Genomic DNA, 24,235 nt, shown 5'->3' with positions numbered 1-24,235 from the left:
CAAGTTAAAAGTGCAAGACAAATGGCAGTGTTGGTCACTACAAAGCTAGGCTTGTGGCAAAGGCTTATGCTTAAAAAAAGGGCATTGACTTTGATGAAACTTTTACTCTCACTTGCCATATGAAAGTTATTCATAGCATTTAAGCACTAGTAGCTCATAGTCGTTGAAATGTACATCAATTGGACATCAAAACTACAATTTTTAATAGTGATTTATGTGAGGAAGTATATATTTTTTAGACTTTTGGTTTTGTGTAGAAAGAGCAAGAAAACAAAGCATGTAGATTGAAAAAGGCTTTGTATAGTCTGAAGCAAGCACCTCAAGCTTGGTATGAGAAGATATGTGCATAGCTGATTGCATGTCGTTTTCAATATAGTCCCATTGAGAGTATACTATATGTCAGACATGAGGGTGATGTGCCTCTAATCATTGTCGTTTATGTTGATAACATGTTGCTCATTGGTCCTAACGAGACACATATTGTTGATTTTAAAACTAAGTTGAATCCAACTATTGATGTGTTAGACTTGGGCCTACTACAACATTATTTGGGCATTTAGTTCAAGTAGTGTGATGGAGGTATTAGTTTATGTCAAATGAGGTACATTGAGATCTTATTGAAGAGATTTGGTATTAAAGACCGCAAGCCTATTGCTGCCCCTTTTGGAGACAAGTTTGAACTTGAGCCTTCATGATGTTGGAGGATGCCGTGATGTCTTTCTTTATTAATATGAATGAGTAGAAGGCTCCATGATTTGTTGGATCAAAGGATCTTGAGGAAATGTGGGATCAACTAGTTCTAATTACACACTCGATGTAGAGGGTAGCTCAAACAGAGAAGATGACTCATCAAGGCTATCCCTGAGGGGGAGGCAAGGAGTACCTCATGACCAAAGTCCAAAATAATGGCATTGGTGGACCGATTAGATAACCACTCTAGTGAAGTAGGGTAGATGGTCCTAGCACCATGTGAGTAGTGGAGGTGGGGCTGAAGTATTCTTTGCATGACATACTTGAGTTCCTAAGGGAACAAGGTCTAGTCTCGGGTGATGCATTGCCCTTGGTCTTTGAGTGACATTTATCATCAAAATGGCTAGTCTTTTGGTAATGCTGACATTACCTACTCTTTTTTGGGACATTTTGCAACACCTTTTCAATCCTAGAGAGGGGAGACACCTTGCTCTTCTACTCGACTCAAACTTGGTATTGTTCTTTCTACCACCTTGCTTCACCTTTTGGGAAGTCATAACCCCCTTCAAATATTGGGTTTCTTATGAAATAGACCTAATAATCAAGTGTAACATAGTAGTTGACACTTAAACTAGTAGAAGGTGGGTAATGGGGCTGTGAGATGACTTGTTGGATAAATTTGAAGTATCTTTGTGGCAATTCATTCATGAACAAAGTGACTTGATCGTCTACTAACTTGGGTAAGCTACTAGTGATGAATTTAGTGGCAATCATCCATATTCAACCAACTTGACAATCAAATCATCCCTCTTAGTGATTATAAACTCTTGGATCTCATGGTCAAGGTGAATACATTAGATATAATCACAAGCCATGTTATAGTTGGCTAGATGTGCCCAACACTCAAATGCAAGGCCAAATTGTCAGAGTTGAGAGTAGGCATTAGAACTTGCATCAACTAGATTATAGCCATGATATTTCTACTCTTCCAATACCAAACTACCTCATAGGAGAACCATCAAGGGTCAATTTGGGGTTTCTACCCTTGAACAAGTTTCTTCAAAGCCTTGGGAGTCCAAGATACATTGCATCAAATTTTACCAAGTGGTAAAGCTAAACCCATTGAAAGGAGTTTTATCTGTAACACATGCTTGGATGATGAAGATGGATGGATTGCTAAAGTAGGAGGATAGGTGGATGGCATAGGAAAAAGTTGGGAGTAACTAGGTGTCACCTAAAGCATTGAATTGGCTCGTAGGGTGACTCTATATGTGTACCCTAAAGAAGACAACTAACTTGTGGGTGGTCCACATGCCAAAAAGATATAAGATGGTCACTAGGTATTGTCATGTTGGCCAACTATGTGGCCATGTGGGAATTGGGAGAATAGGGCGAGGCTTGACATGTGTAGGTGATGCAACCTTTTATTATTTATGATTTTGCATGTCACTATTTAGAAAATCTCAATGAACATCCTAGACTATCCCAAACCTCTCCCTTTATGATAATAAAAGGTACTTACACACTCTCTCCCTTTATGGCAAATAGACGCACATAAATACACACACCCACACACATTCTCTCTCTGTGTACATTGCAATTGAATCACCTACCATGGAGACTTACTTGGCATGCTATTTGCTTCGTCTTCTCTTTTAGTCAAATCAACATGTATTTGTTTAGGCAAAACCCCTTACTTTTGTGTATGATCCTCTCTCTCTCTCTCTCTCTCTCTCTCTCTCTCTCTCTCTCTCAATATAGTGCACTTCAAAAATATAAAGCATTGTAGTTGTGTGTGTCAAGAGTTAGAAATATATATGTATAGAAATTCCAGAGGTACGTAGGCAACTCAGGTATCTCCACCCATGTAGGACACTTACGCTTAAGCGAATTTCGTCTTGCCTCAATTGGCTGCCAGGGTATGATGTACACAAGTTCAAGCCCCCAGAAATAAATTCCCTATGCCAAAATCTTCTTAGTGGCTTCCTTCTTGTTGAATACCACTTTGAAAAGGCCATGTCCACCATAATAATAGATCTGCTCAACCTATCGATCCATCATCCTTGAGAATAACATTAAACCAAGAGGTGACATCCATTGCTTTCGGCACCCTACTCATGAAAAAAGCCAGCACTGCTCGTGCGCTGAATCGAATGACGTTGTGACAGACCTTCTCTCCATCCAAATTGATCTTCTTGGCCACTCCAAGGACATGTTCTTCCGTGTTGCGCTGAAGAGTTGCAACCAAGATTACCGATACCTTCTGAGGGTTGGCTTCCAGCTGAAGGTTGTAGTCTTCACAAGAGCTAGAAAGTTTGCTGTCTGCTACCTCAAGCTTGGGCAACCCTGCACAGAGCAACTGGTGTTTTCGGCTTTTGCATGCAGAAACCCTGTGAGGCTCTCCTCTCTCTTCCTCTTACGATTTACTACGAAGGCAACACACTCTTGTGACATAGACTGCTCTGTTGAAATGTGCTCACTTTCTTCCATGCGCGCATCCTCACATCCCGAGCTTGACTCAGAATCGTCTGTGCGATGGATCACACTGTATGCGGCATGCACAAGAAGATGGCGAAACGTGTTCGTATGGACACATGAACAGGCCGAAGATAAATATCAGTATGGGTCCCAGATTTTCGCGGACGTGTCGGTTCTTTCCCGGTGACTTGCCGGTAGTTTAAATTTTTATATTTATTTGAATATTACATTTGGATAATATAAGCTTGACATCGTCTTCTCACGCGGGCGCATGGTTCTGAGGGTCAGCCTGTGGCAGACACGGAACAAGGTTCGAAAACCGGGCAGTCAGTCGAGGAGAGACCAAACCTCATTCTAGGGGCCTTTTTAATCCGTGGGACCCATAATTACCTGGTACGGGCTGAACCCGTCAAAATCGGTGGGGCCCGTGCTGAGATATATCCACAGCCACATGAACACGAGTATTAAGTAATAATGAACACGAGTATTAAGTAATAATGCAATAATTAATTTCCCCTTAATTAGGCTTTTCCGTCAGCTCACATACTCTCAAACTAATTTTTTGTGGTTCTTTCAACTAGAATGTTAAATTTAAAGATTTTGAAGAGTTCATGGCTTTAAACCTTCTTCCTAAAATTTGGAAGGTTTTTCGGAAAATTTTGCAATAAATTTTACCATTGGAAGTATTTTGAAAAATGACGATTCTCTTAACTCTGAGCGCTCCCGCGCGAGAAAGGGAGGGCGATGGCGAGCAGGTTAATCAGCGGGATGCAGCTGGATGCCTCCCTTTGCAACGTCTTCAATGCTCGAGGCATCACTACTGCCAAGGTAAAGCTCCCTCGCTCCCTCCCTCAGGCCTACGTTCTTCTTCGCATGCAATGTCTCGGAATGGGAAAGCCTTGCCATGCTGTGCAACCAAAGAACGCAAAATTTTGTGCAGTGGGAAAGCGGACAATCATTCAAGTGTGTGATGCATTCCTTGATAATCAGTCAAGCAGATAACTTGTTGACAGAATCTAATGATCTCAAGACAACGCCGCCATAAAATGCTCCATGTTTCCATTGCAGCCATGGAAATAGAGGGGAAAATGCTGTGTCAAAAGTGGATAATAATTCAACATTCAATTGCATCGTGAATTTCTGGATAATTAGCCAAGCAGATAACTTTTCGAGAGAATCCGTGCTGTCGAGACAACGCTGCCAAAAATGCTCCATGGTGTTATTGCAGCATGGACATCAAGGGAAATGTGCTAGGTTAAAAGCTTTCTAACCGAGTCTGTTCCCTTACTATAGTGCCAACAAAAGAAACGCTCTGGTTTGCTAGTGTTGCAGAAACGAATGTCTGATTATGATCAGGCGTTGTGTAAATTGGTTATTGAAAGGGGGAGCACGGGGCCTTCAAAAAATGCCTAGCCTTTTCCTGCTCAATGCATCATCCCTTTTTCTGTTCTCAACATGGATTTTGGAGGGCATTCTAATCATCTGTCATGTTCTTCTGTATTGCACTTTGAAGTGCCATCTTCTTTAGATTGATGACAAGATAAAATGTTTCCTTTCAATGAGTTCACTGTTCACATGCTCACAATTTTGATCCTTTTCCCTGACAAGAACAGCTTCTTTGATGTTAAAGGACAATCAACAATTCCACACCAGTGTAGCTTCCTTGTCACAAGGAATTGCCTATCTACTAAGTTCCAATTAGCACACACTTTTCAAAGGCGTATAAAGAGCTGCTCTTGCACATTAACTTATGTGGATCACAAAGGCCACATATGTCGTGACACATTTTATTGGTGCTTTGAACATTGTATATGCAAAGGATGTCATACAACAACCTAGTCATTGCCATTGATGTGGATTGTGCAATAGCTAGATCCTAAATGTTATGTATTTGCACTAGATTGGGATATTGCAATCCATTTTAATGAGTAAAATGTGTTTCTTAGGGGTTACCAACCTCTTGAAACAAATATTTCCTTGCCTTTCAATTGTGCATTAGAATTTGCATTCACAATCACATGTGCAAGCAATACTTTGCCTAGAAACTTTATCCTTTTTTGGTTGCAAGTTTATGTAAAGAAATGAAATGGGTTTAAATCATGATGATGCTTCATAGTTTGAAGGTTCATAGAGCATTGGGGGATATGCAATGCCCGATCTTGGAATGAGCACATAGCATGGGCAACATGTTGAGGATGTTGGTTTTGATCGAGAAGTGGGTTTCTCAAGGCCTCAAAATGTTGATGACCGGCAAGAAGAAGAAGAAGAAGAAGAAGAAGAAGAAGAAGAAGAAGAAGAAGTTATCTTTTAGAGCCTTGGGATATCATGAGTAGCCAAAAAGTGAAGTAGTTCAGCCTCAAGATGCACTAAATGTTGATAATGACCTAAAGCAAATGATGCTAGTGGGGCAAGCTACATAAATGCAAGGGCATCTTGGGAGTATCAATCCAATGAGTTTTGGATAGCAAGGGATGCATGCAAATGTGGGGCACCTAGGATACTTTGGAGATGCATCTATTTTCCATGCAACATCTATGAGGATGCATGGTCTGAATCTTTTTATTTAGCAAGCAACGCATTAAATGAAAGGCCCAATGTATTTGGTTATGGCAAGTGGAATGCAAAATCCCATGCATAATAATGTTGGCATGATACCTAGACACAAAGTGACATGTTTGAAAATGCATTTGCTAAACCCAGTGTGTTTGAGGCTCTTTGTACTACTATTGGTCATGTATAAGTGTCGTACAATACTGGTCATGAGAGAAATGTAGCCAATGTACCATTTTTGGCAACAATGCGACGGTTCTAAGGATCTATGTGGCCAATTTGGACAAAGGTCTATAACCTAGTGGAGGTTTTGATGTGAGTGAAGTCAGAGGTAAATTTTCCATGTGCTACTCGGTGAAATTTCTTATTTCACCTATAGAAGGATGCACTTGGCCAATTGCTTGATGCACAAGGGGAAGGTTATACCTTCATTTTCTTAGTGATGGATAGCTCAATTATCTAGTGGATCTTGGATGTAGTTGATTTGTATACAAGGTATTGTATATTGATAGTATTTTTGCCATTGGGATTACTATTCAATATACTAGTCATTATGAGTTGGAATGCAAATGTATATTGTTTGCACCTAGTAAGGCTACTGACATGTATAGAGTATGTGGGATGCATCTTTAGATATGATGTATATTTGCAAGGCATGTTTGTGACACATGGATGGTATGCAATGTATATTTGCAAGTCATGCAAGAGGAGTAGATTTGCCTAAGACATATCTGGTTTGTATTTGATGTATGCTTTACATGAGCATCATGTGGTACATCATTACTATGAGGCATTGTTTATGCTTAGTTTACTAATTTCTTTACTTTGGTGGTTAGAATAGTGTTGGGTTTTGGCATGTGAGTGCATCCCTTATGATCCTAACAATGCTTATGATTCATCCATGTAGATCATCACTAGTTTTAAGTGGTTGGAATTTTAGACATGTAGAGGGCATGAGCATGGTTAAGCAATAGGTGCACATGTTTGACTATTGGTCATTGATGTCCTTATGTCATTGCAGTGCAATTGGGGATAGTTGCAAGGATTTCAAGGGAGAGGTTTGTCATGGGGATGTGTATTTTTTATGCTTAGCTTTGGCATTATTAAGTTGTGCATATGTGAGTGTTAGCAGTCATGTTTGTCATGCACTATCATCTCTTGCCTATAAGCCTTGGTTTGAGTCAGATGGGGACATTAGGAGCTTTGACATGTCTATCATGTGTTTTGATGGAGGAGGTAGCTCTTTCTAGAGTATTCATTGATTTTTCAATTGGTTTAATTGTATTCACATTGTGCATGCAACCATTCTCAGCTTCGTAGTAGCCAACATTCAGTATGTGTACATTTGGAGCAGGGTGGCCTATTTTGCTTAGGTGGCAGCATTTGGTGCATTATTTGGGGCTGCTTGGCTAGTTTTTAATTGGCCAACAACATTTTTGAGACCTAAGGCTGTTGGTTGGCCAATTTTAAGGTCTTTGGCTATATATTGCTAGTCCTCCACTTGGGGTAGATCATTCTTTTCTTCCTATTTCAAGTGCACGTTTTGACTTGGCTGTTTTTCTTTGGCATTTTGCAAGGGTTGCTGGGGCTGCGCACTTTGTTTCTATCTTCATCATTGTCATCAACTTTGGTGTAGTCGTTATTTTGTAGTCTGATCCGGTGTCCTCATTGATGCTTTGGGTTGTGTGTAGGGACTAGTTAGTCCTCCGTTGTATTCATCATCTTTTCTTTATTTAGTGTAGATTTCTCTTTCATTCCTGTTGTCTTCTCTCTTCTCCTTTTCTCTTCGTGTTCATGTGTTAGAGATTAGTCATTCCTTGGACTAGCATTCTTAGGCTATAGTTGGTGCAGCCAGTTCTCTAGGTAGAGTTATGCATTTTTCCTATCAGTTTTGGGCACTTTCAACAATCATTAGATGGAGTCGCCATTTCTTGGATAGGTTGTAGGCAGGCGGCTATACCATGTGGCACCGAGAGGTTGTCTCTTATTATTTTATGGTTTGTTGCAGTAGTTGGCAACATTCATGACATGGTCGGCTAGTTTTTGGTTGTCTTGATATGGTTATGGCATTATTTCGATCTATATATTGTAGGCAGTTTGCATGCCCTCCTCACTTGTCATTTCAGGTGGTGGAGAGAGAGATCGGCTCGAGGAGATACTTCGACATTCCATTTATAATTAAGTGAGGTGCTTGAAGAGGGGCTACAAGATTACTTTAATAAGTGGGTTGATAGAGATGCTTCCATCATTACGTAACTTGAGGATGATCTCTTTCAATTTTATAATTATACTCTTTCATTTGTATGCTCCACTGAAGAGTTACGTGAGACATAGCTCTAGTCTGTGTCTTGGTGGGAGAAGTATAAAAATTATGTTCCAACTTTGGTAAGTAAACAATATAAATAACTATATTGAATTTCTTTTTGTTCTTTGTTTTAGGGCTTGAATTTAGCTAATACTTCTTGAATCCTAAAATTTAATTTTAATTTCTAATCTTTTTGAAATTTGGTAGAAAAGAATGGCTATCTGTATTCTCTCACAAGATTGTGGTAGTGGTTTTGCTAAGAGAAATTAGAGCACATGGGCTTTGTTTTATACAAAAAAAAGAAGAAGTTGAAGATTGCCTAGCTTGAGAGATTGTTTTTTTGCCATTTTAACTTGTGCTTGATTGAGAATTTAAGTTACACACTTGAGCCAAAGTAGGTAAATATAGATAAGATTGATATATGTACGGTGAAAGATATTCCCACCATTCTAGAGGAGGAGATAGATATCTACAATATGCTTTATGAGGAGATGTGTGCACTTGCTCATCAAACATGGTCTAGTTGTATGTCATCCAACTGAACGAATGTGAATAATACAATGCTCATGTAGCAAATAGATTATGTAGTGAAGGAATATTGACTCTTGGACTCCAATGTCTCAAGGACCGGGGCAGAGAGTATGAGTTGGAGAGGTTGTTATACTTTGACAGATCCCAAATTGCAGTAAGGTAGTCTCGGTCAGTGTTTGGCAATAGCAAATACAACAGTAGGTAATTGGATCAATGTCAGATGGGTAGAGAAGAGAGAAAATCTACAAATGCAATAGGCTGATGGTGACATGGTAGGTTGGCGGTAGCCATGTGCAGTAAACAGGCCACCAGTTGTAGCAAACACAAAGTTTGGGATAGGTTGACTGCAGCAGGTGATAGCTGATAAGGGCAGCAAACTGCAAAGGAGGGTTGGTAAATAGATGCCAGATGGTAGGAGATGATGGCAACTCCAGTTGAGATGTCCTCTATGAAAGGGTTGTGGATAATGAAGCTATGAGACCTTCGATCCACAAAAACGAGACTGATTGAGTGGGAGAGTATTCTATCTATTCATAGAAGCCCTCATTTGTTGTTGTTGGCTGAGAAAGAAATGGAGTCATGTGGTACAAGCTGCTAGACTATGCCTCATTGCGAGCAATCACTAAATCAAATTGAGAGTCAAGGACCTCAACTGTGGTTATTGCAAAGAAGATTGCTTGCTCCAACTGACAAAGCTGCTGAATAGATAACAAGTTCACCCCAAGTCGGGGGGGCATGATAGACATCGTCCATAGTAATGAGATCTAGACTCTGGTTAGTGGCAAAATTGATGCAACCTTGACCTTGAAATCTTGACGAAGGAGTTATTTTCGAACGAGATATGCTTGACTATAGGGGCTTGTGTTAGAGTGAAGCAATGCGGAAGCGAATGACCATGATAAAGAGTGAGCGCGGAGAGAAGAGAGAGAGAGAGATAGTGAAACGTAGAAAATTTGTAGTGAAGAATGCTGTATAAGGATGCAGAATTATACATGGGTGCAGAGAGAATATTTGCGTTTGTCTCCGTCTTGAGGACCTCGATCTCCGTTAGCCTCGAGTTTTGTCTCCATCACTAGCAAGCTGAAATCTGTCAAATACAAGTGATTAAAATTGTTGGAAACTCAGCCTTTAAAGGCTGAAAAGAATGCCTTGTAAAATGCCAAAATAGGCAAGTCAGCTACATTTAATGTAGCCACAGTCCGACTATTGCCACATGGCAAAACTGCCACGTGGCAGGGAGCCGATTGCTAACACTCCCTCTCAGTTCTTGGACAAGGCAGCAGATGTAGGGATTTGGAATGTCGATGAAGTAAAGCTTGGGGAAGTGCCTTCGTAAACAAATTTGCAAGATCATCAATATACAAAATAAATCATCAAGTTATCAATATACAAAACAAATAACACACAACCTCCCTCGAAGTGTGCACATTTATAGAAAGGCCTAGTGTTATCACTCTGGCAAGAAAGGTCATTTATAGAAGGATTGCAAAGAGTTAGCGGCTTCCAGGAAGAAACAAGAACAGAAGATGAAGTGGGATGCGGACTCCTTCGATGAGTCATCATCTGCCTCAGATTTCGATTCGGCTCCTCTAGCCAAGGCGAAGTCCAAGGCGCGGACAAGATCTTCTTCTTCGGATAGTGGGAAGAGCGTAGTGGCCCCTTTCTCAGCTGCTTTCTAGTGGTGGTGATGAGGTCATTCCTCCGGACTCTCCAGTGCTAGGGAGGGAGTGTGAGAGGGTGGTGCGATGGGGCAACCACGCCTCATCTATATGTCTATACAAATGCACAGGATCAAGAGAGGGACATCCCTGACGCATCGACCGAAGTCTGGCAGGTACAAATCTTGGAGCTAGGATTGACATCCAGGTTCATGATGGGCTGGTTTCTTGACAGAGAGCCAGTGGCTTTCGTCTGGAGCTCGCATGAGGGGACACTTTGGCGGTCTGGCCAAAGACGGAGAATCCATGGTTATTTATGCGTTGCAGCGTTGGTGACAGGATGGTCACATGTGCTACTTCAGCGGCATTGTTGACACACATTGAGAGTTGCTATGATCTTCTCTATCTTCAGGAGCTGGTATGATCAACATCGACATCAGGTTCTCTTCGAGGCACCTAGGTGGTGGCTTGCGCACCCACTACTTGGGTATCCATGGTTCTACTATGATGGACATTGTATTGTATCAGATCACCCATGATCTGAGAGAGGGTGTTAGTAGATTAGTCAGCTCATGGTTGAGTCTGGACTTGTGGTTCAGCAGGCTGGGCACATAGATTATGGCATTATTTGCAGCTAGTCGGTGAGCATTTAATGCTGGCCGACCTGTCATATTTTGGGCAATTATTTATCCTATATATTGTCTGGTTCCCTCCTCCACATTCATTTATCACTGGATAGTCCTTGGAGAGAGGGAGCACGTGCCAGTGCCTTCACAGCCGGTGACTCACATTGTATCTGTATTGTCTCATGTCTTGGTATATGGATTTCATTTTCCGAGTATACATCTGAGTTCTCATCCCATGGTTTTTGGGCAGAGGCTATTATGACAGCTGTTCACTTGATTAATCGGTCACCAAATAGGTCTTTGGGCGGGGGGAGTTCTCCAAGAAGCGTGCTTGGGCAAGCCACCTTCATATGCTCATCTGAAAGTTTTTGGTTGCGAGGCTTTTGTGCACATTCGTAAAGAAAAACGCAGGAAACTTGAGCCAAAGTCTTGTAAATGCATTTTCCTAGGATATGGTGACGAGGGTGAAATAGGGTATAGATTGTGGGATCTCGAGAAAAGGAAAGTAGTACGCAACAATGATGTTATCTTCCGGGAAGATCGCATGTATAAACAGCCCAAAAAGACTGAGGAGGTCCGTAGGGTTGTATTCCGGTAAGAAATACCTTTTGGATAGCAAAATGTGCCCGCTGTACAGCAGCAAATATCTGTTGTAAATGAACTTGTAAATGCAGAAAATGGTGCTGGAAATGATCAGCCAGCTATTGCCCATGATAATGAGCCATTGCATGTGCAGGAACAGCCAGGCCAACAAGCTGTTAATGCTGATTTTAAAGCCATGTTGTTGGAAATGGAATCTGTTGAGAAAAATGGCACTTGGGACTTGGTGCAATTGCCTAAAGGGCAGAAAACCCTTCCATGCAAATGGGTTTACAGGATGAAGGTCACTTTTGGTTCCTCAACAAAGTACAAAGCAAGATTGGTTGCAAAGGGGTACGAGTAGGAGCATGGAATTGACTTTGATGAGATTTTCTCTCCTGTAGTAAAGATGACTACATTGAGAACTATTTTGGGCTTGGTTGTAGTTGAGGATATGGAGCTCATATAGATGGATATAAAGACTGCGTTTTTACATGGTGATCTGCACAAAAACATATATATGGAGCAGCCTGAAGTGTTTGTTGAACAAGGGAAGGAAAAAATGGTATGTAAACTCAAAAGGAGTTTGTATGGGCTGAAACAAGCACCAAGAGAATGGTATCATAAGTTTGATACATTCATGCAGTCCCAAGGCTTTCATAGAAGTCAAGTGGATCACTGCTTGTACACCAAGAAGGCAGCAGATGGCAGCCTGATTATCTTGGTTTTGTATGTTGATGACATGCTGATTGCTGGTAGGGATACTCATGCCTTGGATTCATTGAAGCAAAGTCTTCATGGCAGCTTTGACATGAAGGATCTAGGTGATGCAAATCACATTCTTGGCATGCGAATACTCAAAGATAGATCTAAAGACTTTCTCTATCTATCTCAGCAGGAGTATATCTCCAAAGTTTTGCAGCGTTTCAATATGGAGAGGGGGAAAACAATTAGGGTTCCATTGTCTCCATATGTGAAACTTAGTGCAAAGGACAGCCCTACATTTGATGATGAGAAGGCTGAAATGGCCAAGATACCATATGCTTCAGCTGTTGGCAGTTTGATGTATGCTATGGTTGCTACACGTCCTGACATTGGTTTTGCAGTGGGAATGGTTAGCAGATGCATGGCAACCCTTGGCAAGAAGCACTGGGAGGTAGAAAAAGATAATATGAGATACCTCAAAGGCACAAAGGAGTTGCGCATCTGCTTTGGAAAGTAGAAGGCATCTGTTGTTGACTTTACGGATGCAGACTATGCTGGTCATGCGGATTGCAGGAAGTCCACTTCTGGGTATGTGTTTACTTTCACACAGGAGGAGCGGTCTCTTGGATCTCCAGGCTACAAAAGTGTGTTGCATTGTCTACTACAGAGGCAGAGTATGTAGCTGCCATTGAGGCATGCAAGGAGACTTTATGGCTTTCACGTCTGGTGGGAGAGCTTGGTATCACAGAGTTACCTGTTCTCCATTGTGATAGTCAGAGTGCTATCATGCTAGCACGGAATCCTGTCTTTCATGCAAAGAAGCACATACAAGTGAAGTATCACTTCATTAGAGATGTACTTGACAGCAAGAGCATTGAGCTTGTGAAAGTGCATACTGATGATAATCCTGCAGACCTTCTCACGAAGGGTCTTCCAATAGAGCGGTTTGGTCATTGCTGACAGATGATGGGAGTTGGATAGATATATTTATTTTAGCTTTGTACATACTTAGACTTAGCTGATTCTTTTCTCCTCTTAAGGCACATTGCCTTTAGGTGGGAGGTTGTTGGGAATAAAGGGCCATTGTGCCTTTTATATGTGCACGGGTGTGAACACACCCCTAGCGCATTGTACTTTCATACATATATCTATCTATAACCTAAAGTGGTACTCTTGTCATTGTACCGAAAAACGTGTTCACTCTCTACTCTGTTCACTCGCAGTCTGTCTCTCTCACTGTGCGTAAGGTCTGTCTACCTCGATCTCCGTGCCTATCCTTTCCCTACATACAAGAAACCAAGTGCCATTCCGCTCAATAGTCTCCAACTCCGCTTCCATCGCCTTTCGCCAATGATCAGATTGTAAAGCCTCCTTCATTGATGTAGGCTGTCTATCTTGCATAACATGGGACATTAAACAGTAGTTAGAGCAAAAAGCTCCATAGTATGCGCCTGGTGCCTCCGTAACCTCTACGGTCCATCTTGTGGTTTCCCACTCCTCAGGGACTCCCTCGATCCCTGAATCTCGGAGGGTGTCATGGGCCCAACCAAGAGGAGGCCAAATCTCTCCTCGACGCTCTCCATCTACTAAAGACTCAGATACATCCACTAGCGGAATCTCCGCTAGGGTGGCCGGTGGAAGAGGAGATTCAGAATTTGAGGAAGAATCTCCATCAAGAGGCTCTGGCTTCAAAGGAACTGTCGCAGGAGCCCAACTCTCACCTGGATCTCCAAGTACGGGGTGCTTCTTACCCCCTTCTGTGGTCGGAACTTCCACAAACCGCACATCTCGGCTCGTGTAGACATCTCGCTTGATGGGATCAAACAAGGGATAATCTTGGGATTGGAAGCTATAGCCAATAAAGACGTGTCGTCGGGAAGCCGTCTCAAACTTGTCATGCTGCGTCTTCGGGATGTGTACATAAGTGTCACACCCAAAGATCCTGAAATAAGAGACATCAGGCTTAGTCCCAAAGTAAGCCTCAAAAGGTGTCGATTCAGGATGTGAACTATTGTAGCCATTGCCTTGGCCCATAGAAATTGAGGTATCTGTCGGTGCTCCATCATGGTGCGGGCCATCTCGATCACACTTCGGTTCTTCTGCTTCAAAATGCCATTTTCTTGAGGAGTGTTGGTATTAGCAAACTCCTGGTGAATGCCCCTATTTGCACAAAAACGAGCAAACTCATTAGAAACAAATTCACCATCCTTGTCTAAGCATAAGGTCTTCAATCTCCGGCCAGATCGGTTCTCCTCGAAGAGAAGCCAATCCTTGAAGTGGAAGAAAGACTTCGACTCCAATGTCAAGAAGTAGGCCCATGTCATCTTGCTATAGTAATCTACGATCAACATGAAGTACAAGCTTTCCTTGAGGGACTCATTCCTCATCGGGCCACAAAGATCCGTAGATAGAAGCTCCATAGGTAAAGTAGACTGTCTCGAAGCTTTGTTGGGAATCGCATCCCTATGTTGCTTCCCATGAATGCAGGAGACACATGGCTGCTGGCTTACCACTATGTTCGGCAAACCTCAAACAAGCGATCCACGTGACGCCTTCCGAAGATACTCATAGTTCAGGTGGCCAAACTGAGCATGCCATAGCTCGGATTGTGTATGAGAAGTAAGAAGAAGAGAGGTAAGAGCAGAAGAAGACTTGAATTTGTAGATGCCATTTTTCTTATACCTTGAAGAGAGAATCTTTCTTGATCCACGATTAAGAACGCGAACATCACTGTCAAACTCCACCAAGAGACCAAGAGAACAAATCTTATGTACCAAAAGTAAATGATACCCTAAACCTGGCACATGCAACACCTCGAAAGTGTGGGTACCACCATGTTCATCTGGAATTAGCTGCATCTTACCTTGTGCAGCAATAGACACAGAAGAGTTGTCTCTTATGAGTATTTTTCCACGTGATGGTCGCAAATGGGCAACACCTATTGTCGAAGGAGTCATGTGCTGGGAGGCACCACTGTCCATGATCTACTCTCGAGCTTGAGGAGCTGTCATCACAGCATCAAAAGTCTTTGGCGTAGGGTCCTCAATGACCGCTAAGTGTAGAAAAGCAGTTGACGAGGGTGTAGCCACCGCTTTAGAATCCTTCGTATCCTTCTTCTTGGTGTCCTTCTTGTCCTTGTCGGGGCAGTCCTTCTTCCAATGGCTGGTCTTACTACAAATATGGCACGTCGATTCTTTCTCTTTGTCCTTCTTGGATTTGTTGTCCTCCTTTTGGTCCTTCCCCTTCTTCTGAGAGGCTTGACCAACCAATGCCTCTGATTTGGAAGCATTCTGTCCCTTCAATTGTTTCTCTTGGTCCAAGACCATAGGAACCAACTCTTCCCATCGAAGAGTTAAGCGGAATAAAAGATACCGAATTGTGGCGGCAATTGGGATAATAAAGTTATCACCATGTCTTCGGAGGAAATGGACTTTCCCGCATTTTGAACTTGTATCTGAAGCTGTCGAAGCTTGTTGATGTGTTCCGGGAAGCGAAGAAGACTTATTCACGGACAAGATCCGCATCTGCACCTCCAAAGAAACCCTCTTCATAAGGGTCATCTGGTTGTACATCTGATCAAGTTCTAGCCATATCTCTCGAGCCACCGTCTAGTGCTCTATATGGGCTATCACGACTGTTGTACAAGATAGAAAAAGAAAAGAACGAATCCTAGCATTCTGTTTGTCCCAATGAGATTGGGCCTTGGTCAACTCCGCATGAGATCTTGAAGAGAGTTTGGACTCATGTCTCACCGAGGGCCGGTTGATCTCCTCCATCACAAGCTTCGCCAAATCATAAGACTCCAATATGGCCAACATCATCACACGCCATATGCAGTAATTGTTACCATCGAGCTTTTGATCTGATGGAAGAGCCGGTAAGATAGGGATCTTCCGGTCCATGGTCGCCTTGAACTCCATGTCAGTCTCAGTAGACATCTTCACCTGCAATGCTTGCACAAATGCAAAAGAATTGCAGGTGACCCATTGAGGTTGTTCGTTCATGGAAGGCTAGAAATGCCTTCACCATAGTTGAGTTGATGCAAGGTCTTCTCCCTAAGTTTCATTCATAGTTACAGCACTTTGGCCTAGCATCTGAGCGATGGACACTTTTGACTAATCACTATAGTAGTCTACACGGCTTGAGATAAGATCCATCATATCATACTTTGACCATGAACTCCAAAATTTCAAAAATACTTATCGGGATGGCCTTACGGTCAAGTTGACTGAGTATCGGCAACTTCTTACCGAGTTCTCTACCACGAGGGCTTCTAAGTCCTCCAATGACCAAGTCACGTTATTTCTAAACAAGCTGCCATGAAAATACTTTTATTTTTGCGCAACATGTGATCTCACCGCCAACCATATCCACCTTCTTTGAATTTGAGTATCAACTACTACACTACACTCGGCTCTTTGATCAATTTCATAGCCTTACGTCATTAGAGGGAGCTCTTACTACCACTTCTCAAAAGAAGCAACAAGGGAAAGAGAAGCAAAATCCAAACCAAACTTAAAATTAAAATCAAAAGCAAAAACAATATCAAAACCAAGCTAGTGAGTCACATGGAGCCTTCCAATCTTCTCTTAAACCTGAGTGGCACAAATTAGAATGTACCTAATAAAAACAAGTATTGTCAACATTGTCAAAAGATTAGCCATTTTGACAACAAGTGTCGATCAAACACAAGAGGGACATAGCCAAAATCAAAGGTTCAAACCCCCTCCCCTTAGTCAAGCAACCCCCTACAAGGGAGGCAAGGTGGTGCCAACCAAAATCAAGGGCAATGACGTGGTCAGACCCACACTGCTATTGGTTAACCATCACAGTTGACTTCATTCTCAACACCAAAGGGCTTGTTTGACAAGTCTATTGATGCTTACCTCGTCTCTTTGCAAACATTTGAGGATTGGAGTCTCATTCACGTCTACAAGTTATCTCTTGACTAGGTGACTAAAGAGGCCCACTCTTCATAATCAAGCACTTCTACTCCTGTTTGGATTGTGCACAGTGGAGCTACACATCACATGACCCCTATTGAGGACATTTTTCTCACACAAGCTGTTAGCAATCAGCTCCCTACCACGTCAACAGTGCCACGTGGCAGCAGTTGGACTGTTAGTTGGTTGCATCAGTCGACTTGCCTATTTTGGCATTTTACAAGGCATTCTTTTCAGCCTTTTAAAGGCTGAGTTTCCAGCAGTTTTGATCACTTGTATTTGACAGATTTCAGCCTGCTGGTGACGGAGACAACACTCGGGGCTAACAAAGATCGAGGTCCTCAAGGCGGAGACATACACAGATATTCTCTTTGCACCCGTGTATAATTCTGCATCCTTATACAACATTCTTCATCACTGCAGATTTTCTATGTTTCACTATCTCTTTCTCTCTCTTTTCTCTCTCCTTTCACTCTTTATCATGGTCATTCGCTTCCGCATTGCTTCACTCTGACATGGTATCAGAGCATTGAAGGACTCTGACCTAGGGTGGACCTAACTGAAGAGGAGTTTTCAGCACGACACAAGGCTGCGTTTTCAGCGTTCAAGTGTGAGCAAGTGGGCTGTGCATCAGAACAAGGCTAAGGCAAGCGTGGGCATGCGAGAAAAGAGAAGATTTGCTGAAGTTGCTGCTGCTTTTCTGCTCTTAGAGAAGGAAGAAGGCTGTGTTTTTTGCCTTCAAGTACAGATTTTACCTTTTCATCGCCTCCGGCGCCTGAAGAAGGTTCGGGACTCAGAGACAAGAGCCCTAGCAGGCTGCCTTGAACGCAAAAGAATTGCAGGTGTCTTTTTGAAAGCTATCCAGTCAACATCCTGCATGTACAGTTTAATAACTTGGGCTTTCAATTCATGTACAGTGACCCATACAAAATACTGGCTCCATGGAAGTTGAGCCATCCCAAAGACCTTCATCTTTTGAGTATAGGTATGTAAATATACAAATACATTTCTACCATTAAACAACTTCATCTCACGCTCTATTGCCTGTAGAACATTCATCACAATAGTTTCCGTTTGAGTAGAAGCATGCATCACCTGTTGTTGTACTCGTATAAGCATGTTTATATTTTGCACTAATTGTTGCAAAACATCACTAGAAACTGTGCTTGAAGGTTCTCCCACCATCCTGCCTTTCCTTTCGATGAACTTTCACGTTGGTTTCACCAATGACGGAGGGGTATTAGTTGAAAGGTTGTATCTATCGGGGATTAGAGAGAGAAGGAAGTAGAGATTAGGAGATTAAAGAGAAGAAAAAGAATAGACAGGAGATTCAAATGAATCTTAAGAATGTTGAAAATAAAGTTTTATTCAAAACATATCCATATATCATGAATCAATCATAAAATCCTTTGCCAAGTTTGCCAAAGCCTTTACACAATATAAAGTCAAAGCTCAATGATTCAAAGCACTATATATTGATAGAATCTAAGAAGGTAAACAAAATCCTTATATGGAACTCCAAATACACTTCAGCCCTTTGTATTTCTAATCATTACAGTAGTTATAAGCTGATTGTTTGATGGCTAAACTTCAAGATAAATGGTTCTTGGATTATCTAGACAATGTCTACTACTACTCGGAAGTAATCTCCAAGCATTAGATCTCTTGGAGTTCCTTGTTATACCAAAAACGTGCACCAAATATTAGCTTCTTCTCTGCTGCTCAAATGGCAAATTTGATGGTTCTGTTGGCTTCGAAAGGGGGATAAAACTTAAGATGCCTGTTTAGAATTTTCTTAGATTACTTTTTCTCTCCACTCAACCAGAGTGCTGTTTGTTGCTCGAAAACTGTGATTGCGCGTTGTGCGGATTTCGGAGTCATTTTTTTGCATGAGATCTTCCAAATTGATTGAAAAAGCCACTTGCTTTTTGTATGTCACTCTGTTTTAGACGTTTACTACACATTTTTAAGATAATTACAAGAAATAATATCCAAAATATAAAAAATAGACTAAAATTGTTCAAAAATCTTGTATTTTTGGACCATCTATACTATGGACACTAACGCTAATGACTAATATGACATTGATTCTCTAGATTAATAAGAAATTCGGATGATGATGCACTCCAAGGTTTTTTACATGTGTCCGTGTAACGGCACGACAATGTGTTATGAAATTGATCGAACAACCGTGCGTAATGCAACAGTTGAGACTCAAACTTATAAAATGTGAATATCTTAGGTTGTGATATCACCTGCTGTACAAAATGGAAATATTTTCATGGCAGCTTGTTAAGAAACAGGGTGACTTGATCGTCAGAGGACTTAGGAGTCCCAATGGTTGAGAACTCGGCCAACTTGACTTTCAAGTCATCCTTATTTGTGATTTTGAAATTTTGAAGTACACGATTTAAGTTTATGCAATGGGTCCTATCTTGAGCTGATAGTGGTCAGTCAAGTGTGCTTAATGCTCTAATGCTAAGTCGAATTGCTGAAGCTGAGAGTGAAACTTAGGTAACAAGCCTTGCATAAGCTCGACAATAGCGGAGGCGTTACAAGCCTTCCATGAGCGGACGACCTCATATGAAACAAGGGTGGGATCAGGTTGGGGTTCCAACCCATGTATTAAATCCCATAGGTTTTGAGAGTCTAAGACATGCTTGATCAAATTTGACGAAGTGTAGTTTGACGCATTGAAACAAGTCTTGTCATTAAATGTATGCTTGGCGGATGAGGAACTAGAACCATGAGGTATTTGTGAAGATGGATTGATGGGATAAGATGAAGGATAAGATGGTGGTGGATAAGAAGTAGGAGGGGGTAAATGTTAATAGGCAGAAATAGGTTGCTAATGTCCAATGAGTGTCGATTGCTGTGAAGGTATCAAAATGGACATAGGTCCATATGATACCATGGGTGTAGATGGAGGCATTGGGACATGATAGCCTTGTTCAAATGTCGATTGGAGCACAACATAATGATCGGATGGTCCACTAGGTAATGCCATAGAGGCAAATTGTGATACCAATTGATCCATACTTGAGTATGTTTAGGATGCACCCTTAAAGGGATAACCTAAAAGTATGTGTATGGGAGGTTGAGCCTTCGTCATTGGTACGCCACCCAAAAATGGGTATGCAGAGGTCCTAAAGGTTGTGCCTAAATGTGTAGAACCCCCCGGTGTGGTGTGTGGTGGATAATGTGGTGCACTTAATGGTAGTGGAAAGGAAGGTGCAATGGAAGCTGGAGGAATGGGTGGGAGCCCAAATGAATTTGTGATGGATGCTATGGGAAATATGGTTGGTTTCTTTTGTTCATTAAATGCACTAGATGAAGATGTACCTTCTCCATATTGACCATGAGAAAAAAATCTCTTGAAAGAAAAAGAAGGGTAGGAATATTTACAAGTTCTTCTCTTAGCTTTTACCTAGTTTCGAGTTTATAAAGAAATACTTGTCTTCCTCATTACTCACAAACCAAAGTTTGTTTTGGAGAGTCTCTTCTTAATGAGCATCTCTTGATCCAACAGAAAATAGAGAATCAGTTGGCATAGAATCTAAAATAATAGGGTTCGTACTTGGCATTGGAGAAAAGAAGTACTGTGGAAATGATGTGTAATCCGAGCCACAGGTTTCACTCGTGGATGGCCGGTCCGTAGTGGAGATTTCGAAGGTCCTGCAAGATCATTAGTTATGTGCACCGAATCTAAAGGAGAAGACTCATGCTTACCTTCAACCTCCTGTTGAGCCCTATGTATAAGGATGAGATCATACTCAGTGGGAGAAATTTGATATGATCTTTTGGACTCCATGGTAGTCCGATGGTTCTCTACCCATGTCAGATCGAGCAGTAGCGAGATGGGAGGCCCACTCCTGATCGTTTTTGTCCATGTTTGGTTGTGGAGATTGAAGCGGTTTGCGGTGTTACGAATGTATTCAAAGTCATCCGACCCCTCTGCCATTCCTGCTTTCGCGAATGAGCTTTTTGATCAAAGGCCAAGGTTTCTTAGAGAGTATCTAGCTCTGATACCATGTGAAGAAATGCTCTAAATGCAAAAAGCACAAAAACAATCGTACGAAAAAAGCATAGACTGATAAACACAGAACACAGTTAGGGTTAGGAGAATGTCAGAGCGGCAGCTAGAAACTGAAAATGTAACATTCAGAGGAGGGAGAAGATCAGGGTGACAATTCTAGGTTGATGGCGACAGCACCAGATGTTGACGTTAGCATCAAACGTAGCAGCAAAGTGTAGGCGACAACTCCACGGTACGGTGACAGCTGCAAATAGGAGGTGAAGGCTGGAATTAGGCGCTAGATGGTAGCAGATAGTTGGGGGAAGATCCTGACCGCGATGTGCTCTGTGAACAGTGTGTGAGTAGCAGAGATGGCTCTTGAAACTTGCAAAAATGAGATTAAGGAAGAGTGGTGGGCTGCATGCTTGTTTATAGAAAGTTTGGGGAACCCAAATTAGGGTTTTGCATGTGGGACACAGTAACTCTGTAGGATCATGTTTCTTTTTAAAATAAGAGGTTTTCTTCATTAATTAAGCGTGTTTTGGGGCTATTTAAGCCAAGCTTATGCTTTTTTAGCTCAATAGGACTCCCATCTCCTCCAGACCAAATGAAGTTTTTGATAAGGTGATTCACTTGGCCGATACATGACCTGGAGAATGCCCAATAGGAAGTAATATACCACATAGTCGTGAGGACCTGGTTTACCACTACTCTCTTGTTGAGCTCCAATAAAGAAGGTTCTGTCTTATGCTCAAGAGAAGAGGTGCCTTGTTGTTTTGAGGTAATGTCAATCCCCACATGGCATCCAAGATATCTCATTGTTGTCTTGTGAGGAACCCACGTGAAATCCTCATGCGATCGCCAGTTTGGCTGCCTACTGTCACATACCCAAAATCCATAGGATTGGTGCCAATTAAATAGGGCTCCTAATGCTACAAAATATCTCCATGGCAGTTGATACAAAGGCTGGAAAGTTACTCTTATCCTCGTCTAGATAGACTATTGTGTCATCCGCAAATTCCACATCCAAAAGCTCCTCAAACTCAAGGATGGGTAACCTGATGCCTGTGATACCTGTAGATTTGTCTCTCAAGAAGGAGCTCATGGTCTCTGCTACAAATACAAACAAGAAGGGGGACTAGTGGGCAGCCTTGTCTATTTGATATCTAAATGCTGAATGTGTCTCCCTGTGCCCCACCAGTCATAACTTGGCTATGAGCTGAGTAAAGAGCCGCTATTCCCTTGATCCATTGCTCTGGAAATCCTATCCTCAGCGTTATACCCTCTAAGAACTCCCAATTGACACGGTCGGATGCCTTCTCAAAGTCGAGAAGTAGCACGATAAGGTCCTAGTTCCTAGATTGAGCCAAAGGTGTGGACTCCCAAAAAGTAAAGATGTTGTCCAAGATGTTGCACTCTTGGATAAAACCTGTCTATGTGGGGTGGATGATACCTGGCATCAATGGGGCTAATTTGAGATTGATCACCTTTGAAGTTTGCAAGAATCTTATAGGCAGTTCTAAGCATAAATTGGTCTCCATTGTGTGATCTCCAATCTGTCTCCACTTCCTTTGGAAATGAGGTGTATCAATCTCTCGAAGAGTCTCTCTGGCATGACCCTTGATGCCCTAATCTCTTGGAAAGCTGAGATGAGGCCTACACTAATTAGATCCCAACAGCTCAAAAAGGGCTTATCCAATCCATCTTCTCCTGGACACTTGCTTGAGGGTAGTGCCAAAAGAAGCGTCTTTTGCACCTCCTTTGTAAAATGGGCCATTGAGTATGTGCTCATCCTATTTGTAATCACCTTTTTTGTGCTCTACCATATTGTCTCTCTATCCCTCTCATAGTGTGGGGGCCTAGTAGTGGACTCGAGTAAAGCTGTGTAGTACTATGTAGTCACTTGTCTTGCCGTCAAAGGGCCTTGTGCAATGGATCCATCTGCTCTCGTAAGTCTCCTAACAGCCTCTGTCTAGAGTGTTTTGGCCCTATGGTATGGAAAAAATCTATGTTAACCTTATCACGAGATTGAGTCTAGAAAGATGATCTCGCATGAAACCTTTATTGTGATTTGGCTTCCTTCATAGCATCAATCTCTGCTTTGGTGTTGTGCATCCTCTTAGCTATCCATTTGCACCTTGGCCGTCTCTTCTCTCCTCTTTATAAGGCAGCCAATGATGCTCTCGTAGATCTCTCCTTCTCTAAAAGGCCCTGTCTCCTCCTCATGGCCTCCTCCTTGAAGAAGGAACTAATCTCCTGTAAGCTCTCATCCAAGTCACTAGTTGCACATTCAATTGAGAAGGGTCTAGATCTCCATATTTGTGTAATTGACTCTCTAAGACTGTCCTAATAAAACAAGTGCTTTGGAATCTTGACAATAGAGTGGGATCCTCCGGCTCTCTCAAAGAGAAATAGTTGAATAGGTGAGTGGTTTGAGAGGGTTGTGCCAGGTATGATGCCTACTATACTGCCCGTCTCACAGGTCCAATCGTCCACATAAAATCAGTCAATCCTAGAGAAAGTCCTGGCTTCCATTGCCCCTTCTCTCCTGGAGAACTGGAGTGAGCTTGTGGACCTGCCAAACTTTGTTGTGAACCACGGGTACTGGCCTTTAATCTGAAAAAGTAACTCCTCCTAGGTAGTTTGCTCTCCTCCTCTAATAGTTTCCATGTATCTTCCTCTTCTATCCTCAAGAGCCTCCACCATATTTAAGTCTCCCCCTACTATCCAATGATTCATCTATGGTAGGGATTGACTAAGGGTAGTCCAAAATTGTCTCTTATCTTGTTGGCCATTCGGGGTATAAATGACCAACCAACCAATAAGTGACTCCTTCACTCTTATTGAGACCCACATAGCTCTTCTTAGAATCACAATACCCCGGTCCTGTATAGACTACGTCCACTACTCCCCAATATAGATGCAAACTCCAGATCTTTGCACCTCTCATAGTTGCTGCCGAATAAGTATGACTTTGGCTTGGCAATAGCTTGCCATAGCGATGGGATATCCTCTCTACTGAGAGATGGTGCTTTTGTAGCGTGAGAAAATTAACTACTGCTCCTACTAATGTTGTGTGTAAATCCTGTCTCATGAGGCTCTAGCCCTACCTGAAGTGTCGTCCTTTCAAAGCCTCGTACATTCCATGAGAGTAT

The 24,235-nt window shown here is 42.1% G+C and overlaps 1 protein-coding gene across 4 annotated transcripts in view; it reads left to right on the top strand.

Annotated features, from left to right (window-relative positions):
* Positions 1-3,655: 3,655 nt before the first annotated feature.
* The window catches only part of RAD51B (DNA repair (Rad51) family protein), a 92,572-nt gene continuing 71,992 nt past the window's right edge, over positions 3,656-24,235 (top strand). For all 4 annotated transcript variants that reach the window (XM_087701102.1, XM_087701101.1, XM_087701100.1 and 1 more), the window contains exon 1: positions 3,656-3,996. In XM_087701102.1, coding sequence (XP_087557228.1) covers positions 3,913-3,996 — 84 coding nt within the window. In that variant the 5' untranslated portion in view covers positions 3,656-3,912. The remainder of the gene's footprint in view (positions 3,997-24,235) is intronic.

Source organism: Lygodium microphyllum, chromosome 20, assembly GCF_053477565.2.
Source record: "Lygodium microphyllum isolate KBCC chromosome 20, Lygodium_microphyllum_v1.1.10, whole genome shotgun sequence".
Taxonomy (NCBI): Eukaryota; Viridiplantae; Streptophyta; class Polypodiopsida; order Schizaeales; family Lygodiaceae; genus Lygodium; species Lygodium microphyllum.
The sequence above is the reverse complement of the archived record's forward strand: the minus strand, read 5'-3'. Positions and strand labels throughout refer to the sequence as shown.